The 17,454-nt window shown below is 45.4% G+C and overlaps 1 protein-coding gene across 1 annotated transcript in view; it reads left to right on the top strand.

Moving 5' to 3' along the window:
- The window catches only part of LOC119450778 (uncharacterized), a 164,832-nt gene that overhangs the window by 42,331 nt on the left and 105,047 nt on the right, over positions 1-17,454 (top strand). The window contains exon 4 of the mRNA XM_037714279.2: positions 10,370-10,473. Within this exon, the coding sequence (XP_037570207.1) occupies positions 10,370-10,473 (104 nt within the window). The remainder of the gene's footprint in view (positions 1-10,369; positions 10,474-17,454) is intronic.

Here is a 17,454-nt window from a genome sequence, read left to right as displayed (position 1 = left end):
AAATAAGATTACCTGAACATATGCTGCAGTAGAGAGTGGAGCAAACAGTACTGCTGGCTGTGAAAGATTTTGTGTAGCAAACACACAATATGTTCGGTCTCTGCCATCTAATAGTAGCTCATAAAGAGTGGTGTGCTTTTCGTGACACCGTACATGGGTCAAACAGGGTGCTGTGTCAACACAAGGCGAAGAGAACATCCGAGTTCTGTGAAGGTTACTGTGTACTCACCTTACAATTCTTGGAGTGATTGTGGGTGTTTCCTTATTTTCGTGGACAGATTACATACACACTCAAGGACTCGGTAACCTCTGAAATAGCGGTGGCGTCGATGCTACCCCCCTTGCATTTATTTTTGTGCTAGGAAACTCATGTTTTTTTAAGAGCATGACACTGCATTGTTAATATTGTTTCCATCAATTATACTTCTATCATGTGCTATTTTCTGTACTCATGCAGACAAATTTTGAAAGGTTGGAACGGCGGTGTGTATATGCAGCAGAAAGTTGTCTATCAAAAATTTAGTTTGCAGTTAAGCACGCATCCTATGGTTCTTAATTTTCTGTTGTTTTCTCTAGTGGTGCGGCAGCGCAATGGAATGCTACCAGTTAGCTCCATTTTTCATTTTAATAAATGATAAACACAATTACTATGTGGCATTGTAAGAACAACATGGATACATTTGCAGTTTACATAAAATATTTTCTTGTAAAGTACAGAATCACACAAGAGCTGTACTAAATTATAGTAAGCTCTTCAATATTTTCACAAGCCCCCAATATGCACCACCAACTCAAATTATGCAACACCTCAAGATGAATTCCACAGCTCACTTGTTTCAAGTCATACTGAGTGCATGCCGTGGATGCTAGTAAGAAAAAAAGTTGGGCAAGTCACATCTGTAACTACTCAAATTGTGATGCTGAGTCTTACTGTGAGACGTCATTAAGTATATCCAAGCTGCATATCTCTGCCTTCAAGACTGAACATAAAAACAAATGCAGACATGATAATGGGCAGTTAAGCTTGTATTATCCTTTTGCTTTTATTGTAACTTCCCTAAGCTTGTGAACATTTATGGCATGTTGACAGCTCCCATAATGCTGCTCACAGCTGTGATGTAAATTTAATAACTAGGGATTAATTGTTAGGCACGTGCTGCCATTAACCCACACTGAAATGGGGAAGCTCGAGTATATGGCAGTAAGATGGAACAAACTGTGACAGCTAATATGATGTAAACATTAGCAAATGACTGCTACCCATAGAAAGATAGACAATTTCTTCCTTGAAAGGCTACTTTGTTTGGTAGTTAGGCTATAGGCAAGATATTGCTGAATGAATGCTTCTTCATGGCTGTCATCAAATAACATGATGTTAATGCCAAGCGCTGAAGTTTTTTTGTATCGTGCATGCTTGGTAAATGCAGCACACTAAGTTCATACAAGCAAAAGCTTCCAGGATGCTGCATTTTTGTGGAAGCACCAGGCACGCTTTTAGTTACCACACATTTGGCAGCAAGATTATCATAACCAAGCTATTCTTTATGTTAGAAAAGTAAACATTACATTCTACACTTTTAAAAGGAACAATTCTCTCAAAATGTGGTTACCCGAAGCTCACAAGAACCACTGCATTCAATACAATTACATTTCCACGCTGCATAAGAGCAAGCTAGGAGTAGCACTAAACTCCATTGTTAACGAAATCCCTGTAATGTTCCTTAATGAACTCTGTCCAACACTATTGTCTCAATTATTCAGCACAAGCTATAGCCAAGTCCTACAAGGCTAGGTAATTCTTCTCATGGTTCCACAGAAACTGAATTTTCGAGTGCCCTATTCTAATTATTGCAATCAACAGCAGCACGGTTCTTGTTATAGTAGAACACCTAAATACTGCACCATGCTTCCTAGACTAGACGAAATTTTTATGACTGCAACAAAAATCTAATAAAACTAAGAGTTATCTTTAAAATTTTCCATCATCAACACAACTACACACAGCTATAAATATGTCCTTATCAAGCCATTTCTGCATAAGACGACGTGTGGCTCAGCCCAACTGAATTGCTTATCTATTGCAAAAAGGAAACAATACAAATTAGACATCTAATTAAATAGTAGACTATTGCACGTCACAAATGTCTTTTCACTGCAATGCCAGCTTCTGTCGGCAACTGATTTTACACATTTGTGCAAACGTAAAGGGTCCAAGAAATTACTTTGGAAGAAGGCCCCTTCTGTAAGCCAGGGAAGAACTCTCATAAGTAGGGGAGAATTCTGCTGTTATCTGAGCTGAATAAAAGTACTAGGCTGTCTTGTGACTTCTACAGCAATGCTTCCACAGGGGCTGTATGAATGATCTTAGGTATAAACTTTGAGATGACTAACCTTTTCAAACACGACATGCAGTGGTAACACTATTTGCAATGACTGTTTAAAACACAGAGAAAATGGTTTCCCTAATGAACTAAGACCGCACTATGAAAGTAGCTAAAGCTGTTTCCCGCACCAAGGTAAATTACAGAAGCACAGTTGAGCGGCACCATGAAAAACCTTATAAAAACAGAATGTTAAGCTAGCTGCACATGATTTAACTGGAAGCTTTGCAAGGACAACGAAAAAACATATCAAATGTTGTGTGTGCTTCCTGGTTTGTTGAGTTAGCAATGCGAGGCCCATTCGAATATGTGATCAGTTTGCTTTCTGCCAGTTTGTATGTATGAGTAGGTAGTAGTATTGTATTGCCTATTTTTGTTTATGTGACAGGTACACATAATTGTTTTGTCTGTGTCTTCTTTGTTTTACGTTGCACATGTACATTTTCCCTTAGCTTTTTTCTGCTCTGTGCAGTAAAAGTGTAGCAGAACTATGGTATGCTCTAGTATCAACAACTTGATTTCCGCAAGTTCATTCACCTTGATGGCACAATGACGCAGCGCAATGGGACAAGCAAACAATCAAAACAGGACTAACGCTAACTGTCAACTAAACTTCATTTGGTGCAAAAATGCCCGTGTGCTTGCATTGTAGTGCATGTTAAAGAACCCTAGGTGGTCAAAATTATTCCGGAGCCCTCCACTACGGCGTGCCTCATAATCAGAACTGGTTTCGGCACGTGAAACCCAAGAAATAAGAAGTAATGCCATCGTCTTAGAGTCCATGTCGAAAACCACAAAGAAAACCCGATAGATTGACAGGCATGTGGAAAGGTGGCACTACAGTTACAAGTGTTTTTCGATATATACCATCCGTTCATTTTGATCAGCTTATTGAAACCACACTGACACACTTGTCTATGACTTTTGTTATCCATTGTACCTCTAAACTTCTACTTTTTTAGTTTTTGCATTTTCAGAAACCTGGTGCTACTGAACAGCGGAGTGCATGTGCATTTATTACAAGAGCTGCTAAATGGCTAGCGAAACTAGGGAATGTTAATGACAGAGCGAGACAGCCCAAAAACAACGTAAAAATGGGTATGGTAGCCATTTAGCTGCCCTTTATAAATGCAATTGTGGTCCACTGTTTAATAGCACCAGGTTCCTGAAAAATCTCAAAGCGAAACATATTAATTGTAACAATATATTGTATAGCAACAGCCAAAGATGTGTGCCAGGACGGCATAACTTTGTCTACAAAAAAGATGTTATTTCAGGTCAAACACTTGTACCTTTAGGAAAATTATAACTGCGCTAAAACGAGACACGAGAACGAAGTGGACAGGACGATCGCAGTCCTGTCCACTTCATTTGTGTGAACACTGCGATCGTCCTGTCCACTTCGTTCTCGTGTCTCGTTTTAGCGCAGTTATAATTTTCCTAAATGTCTTACCAACTAGCCCCCCATCAAAGGCTTCTCGAGTTCACTTGTACCTGTAGTGCCTTCTGTGAGCATGCCAGACAATACAGCTGGTTTTCTTCATTGCTTTTGGCATTATCATAAGCGGTCAGTGTTTCTTCTAAAAAAGTTGTGATGCGAGCCGCAATTTAGTTGTCTCTTCACATGTGTCAAAGATTACATTAACAAAAAATATATTTGGACTGGCGGGTATAAATTCATGGCACCTTGGCACCAAGCTGAACACAATAAGAGGAATATCTTATTGTGGTCCACTTCTCTTGCAAAACACAATGAAAGATTGCAGGTGTAGGTGCACAGGAATTTTATGCCTCAGAAAGCATCAAATTTCTGTGTGCCTGCCAGTGAAACCTTCATTTATACTACACCTATCAATAGTCGAGCATTTATTTGAGATGCCACCGAATAGTCAAGAGACTGACAATGCCACGGGACAACGTACAGCCATATGTAACACTCAAAGCAACAACAGCAAAAAATAGTGTGAGCCACACCTACTTCAAGCTTTGCAATAAGTAGCAATTTGATTGACTCTTGGAAAAGCATACATAATATCTATTGTACAGGACAATGAGGCACACATAACAGATGGAAGTTACTGACAAAAGCGTATGCATTTTATTTCTCGAGTTTACTCAGTTATAGCATAAATTGAAATGCGAACAGGAATGAATATTTGTTACTCATAAAGACATGGATATGCAACATGTAATCGCACTGTAGCTGGTTTCTAAGCATGGAGTAGTCTCAAGTGCATGTTTTGGAGTCTAAATTACACCGTTGTTAAAAGTGCAGCTAAACCTGTAAATGAAGCATTTTCAAGTAGTTTCAGAATTGGTTGCATTTGAATTTTCATGGTAGATATATTCTGTGCATTCAGTAAGTTTTTCATTACAAATTAGTACTTGTGCCTGTTCCCTTGTTTCAGAAAAATTTTTTAACTGCGTGAAGACAAGACATGAACAGAAACATTGAAGCTCACACACGTTTCTGTTCAGCTTGTGTCTTTTTTGCGCAGTTTATAAATTTTTGCTGAATCTATGAACCGACTAGCCCAACAACATGCCTTACCTCCCTTGTTTATGCATCACAGTTGCCATTCATTCAGCCCGACCACACGAGACGTCACACTGAAATTCCAGAAATCTATTTTACGACTGTCGTGTTGTTTTGCGAGAAAGTACCCAGATGCATTACTAATTAATTTGATGAGAATATCCCAGAGTCATCGAGTCGCAGCAATTAGGTGATTTTCTCGAATACAGTATCACTGTATTCGAGAAAATCCAGTGTGTACGTTCCAGCAATCAATAGCTTAATTGAAATACGGAAACATATCTTGTTATTACATTCACCGTGATCACTAGAGCAAAAGCTACCAAGCGCATACGTATTATATACATGTATACCGGGTGTTCAAAATTAAGCTTTACGGAATTTTTAAAAATTGCCTATGGCAGGTAGCATAATTCTTATCGCTGAGCTGGGTTATTCGATGCGGCAAACATTAGTAGCACGAGAAATTGAAACACATGTTCAACTAATTAATAAACATTGACTAATGAACTTCTTAGTTAATTACTTTATGGCACCTATTGTAACCGGTGAGTTTGCAAGACGTGTCCACTTGAAATGGATTTCCAGGATAACACCAGTGTCAAGATATTATTTCCCAAACTGTGGGACGAAATACATAGGCGTTGAAGTTACTTTTGTGCTTCCATGTATAAAACAGCATTTTGGTAAAAAAGTAAGTAGAACAACAGTGCATTTTTACAGCAAGTTCGATGGCGCATATCTCCAAACTGGTGTTATTCTGGAAATTAATTTCAAGTGGATACGCCTGACAAGCTCACCGGCTACAATTTGTAAATGGTAATACATGTCGTAAAGTAATTCACTAAGAAGTTCATTAGTGAAATTTTGTTAATTATAGTTAAATATGGGTTTCCATTTCTCATGCTACTAATGTCTGCCTCATCGAATAACCCAGCTCAATGATAAGAATTATACTACCTGCCACAGCACGCAACTTCTAACAATTCCGTAAAACATAAAAATGAGCACCCTGTGTAGCATTTGGGAATATGTAAATATACTTAATCCTGCAAAAATGCAAGCACGTTCCCAGCTCTTTGGCAGAGAAGGCAGTCATGAAAAAATCTTGACTTTCCTGATACACACTCTTCTCAATCATACGCTAATCAGATTCAGTTTCAAGACCATTCCACAGGTGGTTTCCCTTGAGAAACAACCTAATGTTTATGTAGAAAAGAAAGAGGATGCAACCACCCTTCGAGTAAAAACCAGGCATCACTCTCACAATTTGGATGCTGTTAAGAACATTGAGCTTAACATGATGAAGTTCCTAAGAAGGTGTGAGTGAACAAGTTCAATCTAACTGATGGTAGAAAATAAACCACTTCCAATGTTGATTTAACTGCTTAAAGTGTAGCACTGATACTTGAACAGAAGATTTGAATTTCTTTGTGCAGGTATATGTCCGTCTCTTCGAGTAGACAAGATCATGAACTGGAATTGTGCTATCTAGCTGCCACAGGCAACCAAAACATTTATATCTTAATCATTATTATCTCCAAACTGATGTCATCCTGATAATTCGTTGATCCGCCTTGCGAACTCAAAGGCTAGAATTTGTAAACTGGAATATGGGAGAATAGGTAATTAGTTAGAAACTAAATTAGTGATTTTTTCTTAATTGTATTGTTGATTATGCATTTTTTTGCAAGTAATGTCTGCCGCTTCGAGTGGACCAGCTCATTAACTAGAATTGTGCAATCTACCACAGGCAACCTTTAAAAATTTTTGAAAGCGTTCGCTGAAACACCCTGTGTAGTCACCCATAATCCTCCCACCATCCACCCAGTACACCCACCATTCACCCAGCACGCACACCATTCACCCACCACCCAACCAGTAAACCCATCATTCACCCATCATTTGCAAAGGTCACCCAGTATGTATTCCACCGTCCACCCAGTACACCCACCATTGAGACGTGTCACCCAGTAGGTATTCCACCATCTATCCAGCATCTACCCAGCACCATCTATATCGCCCACCGTCCACCCAGCATGCCTACGTTGAATTCCATCGTGCCCAGCACTTTATCCAGCATGCCCAGCAAATATCGCGGCATGCCCAGCATAAAACTAATGATGGGCAATGCTGGGATTTTCAATAGGGTGGGGCTGGGTCAGAGGCTCTCTTGTCGCACTGAAACCTGCTGGAACCTGTGCACTCTGTGCAGTCTTGACTAAACAAGCGCTAGCCGTTTACTGTTAATTAAATACTCCCTGTAACAATATGCTTTCCTAAACTTTTGAACTAGTCGGTCATACAGGAATCGGGCTAGAGGATCACGCCGCTCAGTTTGACTAATTACTTGGGCTTTTGTCATGCGAAATTTTGGCGTAATTTCACATTCAGCTTTGCGATAATTGCTGCTTTCGCTCTACCTTGTGGCGCATGCGCTGGTATAACAATCGCTCTCAGCGCGCTTTCGGTACCACGCCTATTCAGATCGATCACCGTTGATCGATGCTTTAAATCGCCGATTTCGACATGTTGCAGTAGTTGTTCTGCGCTTAGTGCTACCCAAAGGTTAGTCTCCACTTTTAGAATAAGTTCAAATGTTCCCGCGCTGGCGACGCTACAATTTTTGGCGGACTTGCGAACTAATGTGCGTGCGTTCTAGGGAAGAGGCGCGTGGCTGTCACCCTCGCGAGAAAAACGGATCTCTCGTGATTGCGCCGCACTTACATGAAATTTTTTGTGATGAAAAGACTAGCAGCAAGTCAAGAATCAAATTATGATGTTGGCTTTGCCATCTGACAGTGCTGAGTGGTGATAAAAACTCGAAAATGATGCCAGCTGTTCAATAGTGAGCTTTAGTTTGGAGTCCAACTAGTTTTATTCCACAAAAGCGCATTATCGAAGATCCGCCGCATGTCCTACATCTGGACTTGGCATGGTCAGTGAACTTCCAAGAGTTTCCATATCACTTCACTTGCAAAATGCCGGCGAGGCATTTAAGGCCGGTGTTACTACGGGGTTAGTAGGCGAGGACGGTGTTACTACGCATTATCGAAAGTCGATCCCATGGCGGCGGCGTCTCGCACGACTGCAGCACGAGAAAAGCGTCCCACTCGGAAATAAGCTGCACCTGCACTAAAATTTAATGACAAGTACTCGAAATAGGAGTTCTACGATGACAGAAAACCATATTCAAGCTCTGACGGCAACGATGTTTTGAGTAAGCCTGGCACATCCGCAGCTGTTCATCGGAGAGTTTCGTTTACGGCCATGAGTGGTATCCTTCCTTGTGCGCGCTTTTCCGCCGATCTTTGTGCACAACCTGAGAGCTATACTAATTACGTAGAGGGTGCGTACTTTGCTTGGTCAGGATGTGCTGCCACCGGCAGCAAAGAAAATTCACTTCTCGTCAAGAAGGGTGACCGAATCACACATTAACGCGATAGCGTTAAGGATCGCGTGTCGCAGAAAATCCGGCGTGCGGCGTCGACGTGCGATGTCGGCGTCCGCACTGGAAAGGATCATCCCGAACCAGCCCAACTGCACAGGCCCTCCACAAGGTGCAAGGTTTTTGGTGAACAAAAATTGAATTTCTCACAGTGAAATCCGTCAGTAAAACAGTAAAGTAGGATTTACCCACAGTCTACAGACATGGTGGCGTCGGATTGTAATTTGAATGTACGAGAAAACATAATTCTGTCACGAGGAAACTGAAACACAAACCCCTTTTCCAGAATTTCTACCAGACCTACAGCTGCGCGCTCGGGTAGTTTACTTGCGAAAATGATATCCAGTTGGCGCTCGCATCCGCGGCAGGTCAAATTGGGACTTCGCCTGCCTAATGCGTTTTGGACAGGCGCGCGCGTCGTGGCAATAGCAAACAAATAGTAAAATAACAAAAAAGGTGCTATGGCCTGCCAATTTTAATATAAACGACTTATATTGCCCCTGGAAAAACGTCTTCCCACAATGCATTTCTGTTTAAAAGTGAAACCGACATTAAGCTTGGTCTTTCTAAGCTGGCTTTCCCACATTCTGGGTTGCAGTGCAAAAGCCAGGTTACAACGGGGCCCAATAATGGGGCTTCGACGGGGCCCGATAATGCTGTCGCGTTCCACTCTTAAAGGCGAATCTTAAGCGTCCTTCAATTTTTGGCCCAACACTACGGAGAACCGAAGGACAGTTTACAACGTCCCGGGATTTTATTCTGCTCTTCACTGCGGAGGTATCAAAGACCATCTGGAAACGTAAACAAATATGCTTGGATGCACATTCTGGAGTTGCCCAGCTACGCTAAGAGAGATGGGTCCTGGAAAGAGGCGGCTCCATACGACCTGGTGAAGTTTATTGGACATTTAATAGGACCATCTTAGATGATTCCGAAAAGGCGAAGATGCAAAATGTATTAGGAATGTCGCAAGGCTGAACAAAAACAAAAGTTTGTGCAAAACATGCGGAGTTCACCTACGCTTCGCAAAAGGCGAGAACTGCTTCAACGCATGGCACGAGTGAAAAGCAGTTCCTGGTCAAAGTTTTTTTTATTAAAAGAACGATGGCGTACTCAGCATTTATTTTTTGAGACAAGATTCCTGGGTCATTAATCTTTGAAATGTATGCTCTGAATTTCCTTTGATATTAACTGTTTTGTAGATATATTATGCGTGTTTATTATTGCTTTTATCCACAGACAACAAAAATGGCGCTTTCTAGAAGTTTTATGTGTTACCTAATATTTTTCGTTTTTGCTTTGCAACGTATGTTTTTGGAAACAGAGTTTCATTATGTACAATTTGCTATGCTGCAATATGTGCTCGAATATTATTTATAGTAGCAAGACCATTTACTCTGAAACCTATAAAAAGCGACCATTTTCGCGCGGTAACGAAAGAGGGCATTCTGCACATTCTGCACTCGACCCAGATTAAAGAATGCAGCATTATTTCAAGGCACAAATATTGCCTCGCATGTAAAACAATCGACTTCGCTCGAAGCACTCATGCGTCGGCAGCCCTTCGCTGGCACTGAAAGAGACAACATCGATTTATTTTTTTATTCGACCAATAATAATTTCGACGTTGCTTTCTCGCGTTTATCGGTATTGTGTTTAGCATAACTGACTGTCGAGAAGGTGATATGACTTATGGGGCCGTCTTGAAATAAACGGCATTTAAGTTGAAAACACTTTTTCTCTCTTCTTTTAAATAAACAATTTTGCTCTGCTTGTCCAACGTTTAGCAATATTGCAATAACGAGCCCAGAACATCTAGAACCTAATCTTGCCGCCATTATCATAATGCAGCCGCGCCACCAGGCACTTCTACTAGCATCCTATCGTCATATGTCGATGAATGCACTAACCACTAAACAATTGCATCGAGTGCCTGGTTAACTCAAGTTATATTACGAATGAAGCACTGAGGAGAAGGTCAGCGACTTGACTGCTTTTTCGTAGGAGAACTCCGCTATGAGGCAGAAGACGGCGATTGTACGCATGTCATCACTGAGGAGCACAATACAACGAAGGTCAACGCTGCAGTTGCAAATTTGAATATGAAGGTAAGCAGCCGCGTACACACGCTCTTTCCGGCATGCTTGTTTTCGGTACAGGTGCAAAAATGTAGCCGCTTTCAAAACCAAAATCAGGCCCCCTAGTAAATGACCTATCTTGCGGTGTCAGGTATAGAGGCAGATGCCACACATATAACAAAAAATAGAAGCTCTATCTCATCTTTTACTTGGCATACCAAGGTAAATTTATTTTTGGTACAACAGCTTCAATACCTACGACACCGAAATTTTACATTGACGAACAAACTCATCAAGTAAGATATGGCAAAATACTTTAGGAGCCATTTATATTTCTGATAAATGTCTCGTACGTCGCTATCTGAACAGGTGCACAGTCAGAGAAAGCTGGCAGGATGATGCGACAGGATTTAGCTAAATAAGTTAATCAATTCGGCTCTAAATTACCAGATTCTGCTTGGAGACACACTTTAGTACGGTATTTTGCGAGCGTCAATTGCACAGCTCGCCGTTCCATGGCGGCAGGCTCGTCACCGTCAGAGTGAATGTAAACTATGGATTTGTATAGATCTAACAGCTAAAAAAATTAAATTATGGGGTTTTACGTGCCAAAACCAGTTCTGATTATGAGGCACGCCGTAGTGGGGGACTCCGGAAATTTGGACCACCTGGGGTTCTTTAACGTGCACCTAAATCTAAGTACACGGGTGTTTTCGCATTTCGCCCCCATCGAAATGCGGCCGCCGTGGCCGGGATAGATCTAACAGCTATTTGTTGCTTTGAAGTGTTGAGAGTAAAACAGCAGACAACTGCTCCAAGAACGGCACGTCGTTGACCAGTTGGTTGCCCGAATTGCAGAGCACGAGTTTGGGAAAGTGGACGGTGGGCAGTCCGATGACCTGTACTGGCGTCCATGAATTCCTTGTGGTTGAGGGACCCTGTTTATAAAGGCTGCGTAAGCGTTCGTGAAGTTTATCTGACGTGGCGACAGCTCGAACACAGTGGTTGAGCCCAACGTCAAATTCAATATTCACTTAGGTGCCCGAAAGCAGTGGCAGTATCGCAGACTGCATTTCCTTCACGTCCGCGAGCTTACAGGCGCCCGGAGAATCCGCAGAAATCCCGATCGGTAGCCACGGCAAAGGCCAGCGCGCCATCGGTTTTGGTTTTGCCAGCTGCTGGCTGTTAGGCCTTCCACTTGTACTTCAGTGGTTCCATGCCCTATTATCAAGAGTCGGACAAGTCACATGTCGGTGCATCTAATTAATCAGCATCGGTGGATCAATGTCCTCGGCGGTGATCACGTTGTAAACATTGCCGTGTCTTATTTTCTGTGGCACTTCGAAACCACTTGTAAGGACTCGACGCCTGTCGTAACGAACAAATTTAATAAAACTCACAAGTGTGCAACTCAGTCCGGCACTGGTTTGTTCAAGATGGTATGCAGCGTCCCTCGTGTCTTTCGTTGTTATCCTCTTTCTTAAAGTATTCAGGATCATCCTCATTGTCTGAGGCAAACTCTATTGATGCTGTTTACTGCAACTACATATAACAAAATGTATCGTGGTCCGCTGCGTCCTTCTGTCAGTCATTTCCCTTTGAATCCATCGTGCTAGCCACGTCGATGTTGTCATATCAATCTCATTGTAGTACGGCATACTCCTTATCTTCAGCTTCTGTCGAACCCACACACCGAAGCAAAACCAAACGAGAGCCAGAGGAGAGAAATTCCAGGGAGGGTAAGAAGATTCACGTTCAGTTTTCCACCCTGCATTAGAAAAAAGAGGATAAATTGAACAAAAGAGAGAATGAATGAGGGAAGGAGTGTTAAAAAGACATTTGTCCTTAGAATGCCTCCTGGGCACTTTAAGAGCAGCTGTGCTAACTTTGCGAATAGCACTGCTCACTTTTCTTTCGGCAACGCGTGCTTTGGGTGATTGTTGCGATCAGCTCTATGATATGGGGCGTCAATCTAATTACTTTGCGGACACATTCCTTTTCGCTTTTATCTTTTTCAATCATACATCTGAGCGTCCGGATAAAACTGGTTTGTATGAGTTTGTCGTATTCCGGTTGTTTCACGTAAGCAAAACCAAACTTAAAAGTTAAAATTGTTTGCCTTTAGAAGTCTTGAGTTACTCATGGTATTTTTGAAAGTGCGATTAGTTAGCTAATTAGTTTTGTTTTTTAATTATGCAAGTTTTCAAATATTTATTATAGGCCATGAACACGCATTTGAAAATTTGCTGTGCGTGGTCAAAGATATGTCTGAAGTTGTAATGATGCTATCTTTAACATAGTTTTTTTTATTGCGATAGCAAATATATGTACACTCCAGGTGTGTTTCTGCCGTCGCCGTCGCCGTGAGGTTCCGCATAGAGTCCAACGGAGATGAAATCGTCACCGCGCACTGTATGGAGACGCCTGAGCGTTCGGAGTGAGCGGATGTGCGTCGCTTGAGCTCCGCCGAACATGTGTTCTCCCTGACCGGATTACCTCGAGATCATCAACGACATTGCGTCGGACCACCAAGAACTCACGCTCCTAAACACCCGGACACCTTTCCCGAGCCGTCAGGACCTTTTAGATGCGAAGCATCTTATGCTCGGGGCTATGTCACTCCCTCCCTCCCTCCGCCGTGCGGGGTCCACTTCCGGTTCCGGTTCCACTTCCTGTTCCGCTTGCACTTCCGCTTCCGGTTCCGGAAGCCAGCTTCTGGCTTCCGGAGAACGCTTCCGGCATTTTGCCCGAATGATCCCCAGGTGCTTCGCCCACTCATCATCATTCACCTCGTCCTCTGCACCGCCGCGATGAGTGCCACGGACAGCGCCAGCGTCAACGCCAGTGTCCGCGCCGTGGACAGCGCCACGGAGAAGAGGGCTCGAGCCGCTACCACGAAACGGCAGCGGCGACAGGCCGATCTGAAAACTAATGGGAACTTGAGTCGACCCCATGGCTGCTTCACATACTACTCAGGGTTCCCCTACGGGAGGTGGTGTAATTTTCTTCTTCTTTTTATGGGCTCGAGAAGATCCGAAGCGGGCATTGGCCCGCTAGGCCTAAGGGTGGACCTAGCTCGCGTCGGCGAGTACGGGCCACCACCAATATGGACGCTCCCATCACGTCGATTGCCGGCACGACCAGCACCCCATGCCTGCAACCTGCGGTCAACCGCTCCGAGCTGCTGGGCCCACGGACGCCCTCGACCTCGACGAGCTCACCTCGGCAAGCGACGACGAGGCCCCAGTACTTCAGCCCATCTCGTTTGCACCGCGGGGGCAGGTGGCCAACACCGATGCGAACTGGAAACTGGCGATTTCCCGTCGGTCAACACCAACGCCAGAAACTCTTCGACCAAGCACGGGCGGCAACGACGCAGGCAGCCGGTCCTGCAAGCGTTCCTCCAGGCCACGCCACCGCCAGGGCGAAGAACGCTCCCGCTGCGCCAAAAGACGCGGCTTGCGCTACGTCGCGCGAACTACACAACCTGTGAAAAAGCCGTGCCAGTTACGACGGAAGCGGCCGCCGCTCCCACGCACAGACCTAAAAATCATCACGCGGCCAAAAACGGGTCTGGCCATTCGGAACTTCGCGACACACCAAATCTCCCGAGCCGTTGTGGTCGCGGGCGATTCTCAACAACATTGCACGGGTGACCACTTCATCATCCAAACCCGCCCCAGTGTCGAACAATGTTATTGCCAGCACGCCACATGTTGACACAGCCCAAGTTCTCCGCCGGATCACCACACTGACGCTAGGGCGGGGGGGGGGGGAGGTCCACGAATTCAACACTTACGTGGCGGTCCCCGAAGACACGTTGCGTGGTGTCATCCATGGAATAGACCCCGGGACCACTCCTGAATAATTCACTGCCAACCTCCGCGTGCGCACGCAAGGTGTGAGAGTACACAGTGCGTGGATGCTTGGTGCTACTAAATCTGCTTGGATCACCTTCGAGGGCCCTCTCATCCCCCGCTATGTACTGTATTACGGGTGGGGGGGGGAGGTAGCCTTCCTCCCATACAAGCCAACGCAGCAACCTGCCAAGTCTGCTTACAACCGGGGCACCGATCGTACGTGTGTCCTACGCCGAACGCTCAAGTGTGCCGGCACTGTGGTACCCTCGACGCCGTGAACGGTCACCCATGTGCTCCAAAATGCCAAATATGTGGAGAAGGCCACCTGATGGGCACCAAAGGGTGCTCACACAGACTGAAGAAGCTGCGGCCACGTTTCACTCCATTCACCCAACTCCGTGGGCACAACCCTCAGCGCGACCCACCCAATCCCAAACGCAGGTGACTCAGCAAGGACGGGGAGACTTCGCGCAGCCACTCTCGCTCGCGGTCGCAGTCTTTCCCCCCCTTACCCCCTCCCTGCAGGACCTGGCCAGCAGCAACAGCCGCAGAACCAGTACCGGAATACCAAGGCAAAACAGCAGCAACCCACACGTCAACAGCCCCAGCAGGCCTCCCGCAAGTCTGCCGAGAAGCACAATTCCACTTCTTCAGCCGGCACCGATACCAAGGTGAGCTGGCCAGCAGTAGGGGCGGCACCCGTCACTCCTCCAAACACTCGATCCTTCATGTACGAACACCGTCTCGCGGAAAATTTAAAGCTCAAACTGGAGCTGACTGCCGTCAAGGCGCGTCAGGCTGACAGCGCTCAACTCCGCGCCCTAATGGCGCGTATTGGATCTGATTCCACCGAACACAACTCCCGAGCTAACCCCAACAAACAGGCAACCCCTAAGATGCCGCCCTCGCTTCCCACCCCAACAGACTCCACGGTCACACGGGAAGAGATACGCGAAATGCTGTCTGCGCTCTCCCAACAACTATCCCAACAATGCAAGTATCGTCTTCACACACCACCTGACACAGCTCGGAGCCCGCCATGACTCCCTCGAGACACGCCTCGAGGCCCAAATTGCCGAAACAGACGGTAATATACGAAGGAAGAAGGCCACCCGCAGTTCCCGTACCACGAGAGACCAAGTCACTCTCAGACTAAGCTTGGAATCGCTTGCCCCCCAACTCTACTTCACACCGGCATCCACACACGCGGATCTCACCCTCACTCTCACATTGGCCTCGCAAGCCGACATCTCCCCACAACACGAAATAACTATGGGCAGCACAACCCCACCCATTGGCGAACGTTTAGAAATCTGGCAATGGAACTGCCGCGGCTTCCGAAAAAAGCAGTCTCCTCCAAATATACATTAACACACACATTGCTCAACAAGATGTCATAGTGCTACAGGAACCTGGCACATCAACCATACTCCCAGGCTATGAGTCCTCCGATAGCCCGACAGAAGGCAGAGCGGCCGTCCTGATTAACAAAGCGTTAACCGCAATTGGTCTTGACAACATTCCAGCCACCAACATCAACCATGTAATAGCGGAGCTACTTCTCAGGCGCAAAAAGAAAGGTGAGAGGTGAAGGATCATAATCGCCAATGTATACAGTCCGCTGAAACAAAAATCCAATGACTTCCACTCTCGTTCAGGGTGCCTGCAAATTGACCCAGGAAAAGGAACTCGTACTCTTCGGGGACTTCAGCGCTCTCGACGAACGCTGGTGATACAATCGCTCGGATGTCAAAGGCAAACAACTTGCAGCTGCGACCGAAAAAATCCAACTCGCTCTATTTACGGACCCCGCAAACCCTACCTGGATCGGCAATAGCGTATGCAGGGACACTTGTCTCGATCTAACCTTCGCCCGTGGCAGTGCAAACTATACTTGGGACAACTTGCAGGAATCCTTGGGTAGCGACCACTGCATTCTCCCTACACAAATTACAGAGAGTGCGACGCGTCGCTCCAATGGACTATCCCGCATGACAAACTGGGACGGCTTTCCGTCGCGAGAGCGAGTATTCAATTGGCAACCTCACAAACCTCACTGACTGGCGCGAGCAAATTAAAGAAATTCGGTACCATTGCACCACCGTCATTAAGAGAACATCTCAACTCCCAGAAGTGGACGGTCATCTCCTGCACCTGTGGGAAACCAGAAGAAGCCTCATCCGTACATGGAAGACCCAAAAACATAACCGACGTCTCAAGCTCAAGATAGCAGCTCTCACCATCAAGGCTGAGCAGTATGATGAGCAACTGGCACGAATAAACTGGGCCCAGTTCAGTGACTCCCTTCGAGGCTCACTGGGTACGGCCCGCACGTGGCACATTCTACGAGCCTTGATTGGCCCTACTCGAACAAAAATGAGATACAAATCAGTCCAGCGCCTCATACACGCCTTGGAGGGCACGAACGACGAGCTGCTTGCTCATGACCAGCGCAAATGCTATGGTTATTATCACCCGCCTCCCTACCGAGCGATGTATCAAGGTAGCGCAAACGACACCCTGTAACGACCGATAGCGTTGGACGAAGTCTATGCTCCCATTCGCAGCAGCAACCGCAACACAGCAGTCGGGGCGGACAGAATCACGTACTCTCTGATCAGGAATCTCAACAACACCGCGTACAAGAACTCACGAACTTAACCGAACATTGCCAATGTGGCACGCTCCCCCCCCCCCTTTAGTGGAAGCAGAGGTGGTAATTATTCCGAAGCCGGGTAAGAAGCTCCAGATTGAGAACCTTCGACCAATATCACTCACTTCCTGCCTCGGTAGACTCTACGAACGCGTCATCACTAGCCGCCTGCAAAACTACAATGAGGAGAATGACCTTCTCCCGCATTCATTGTACGGGTTCCGGGCATATCTTTCAACCCAGTCTGTACTGCTTCAACTTATAGAAGAATCATTGACACCGCCCCAAAGCAAGGAGAAAACATCATTCTAACCTTGGACATCAAGGGAGCCTTTGATAATGCGAGCCATCAAGCCAATCTCGACGGCCGTGCTGCCTTTCACTGCGGAGACCGCACCCACAATTATGTTCAGGCATTCCTGTCGGACCGCACCGCCACGGTACAGTCTCGGCTCTATCCGATCGAATATAATTAAGGTTCCGAACAAGGGCACTCCA

The sequence above is a fragment of the Dermacentor silvarum genome, chromosome 4 (assembly GCF_013339745.2).
Source record: "Dermacentor silvarum isolate Dsil-2018 chromosome 4, BIME_Dsil_1.4, whole genome shotgun sequence".
In the NCBI taxonomy this organism is placed as follows: domain Eukaryota; kingdom Metazoa; phylum Arthropoda; class Arachnida; order Ixodida; family Ixodidae; genus Dermacentor; species Dermacentor silvarum.
The sequence above is the reverse complement of the archived record's forward strand: the minus strand, read 5'-3'. Positions and strand labels throughout refer to the sequence as shown.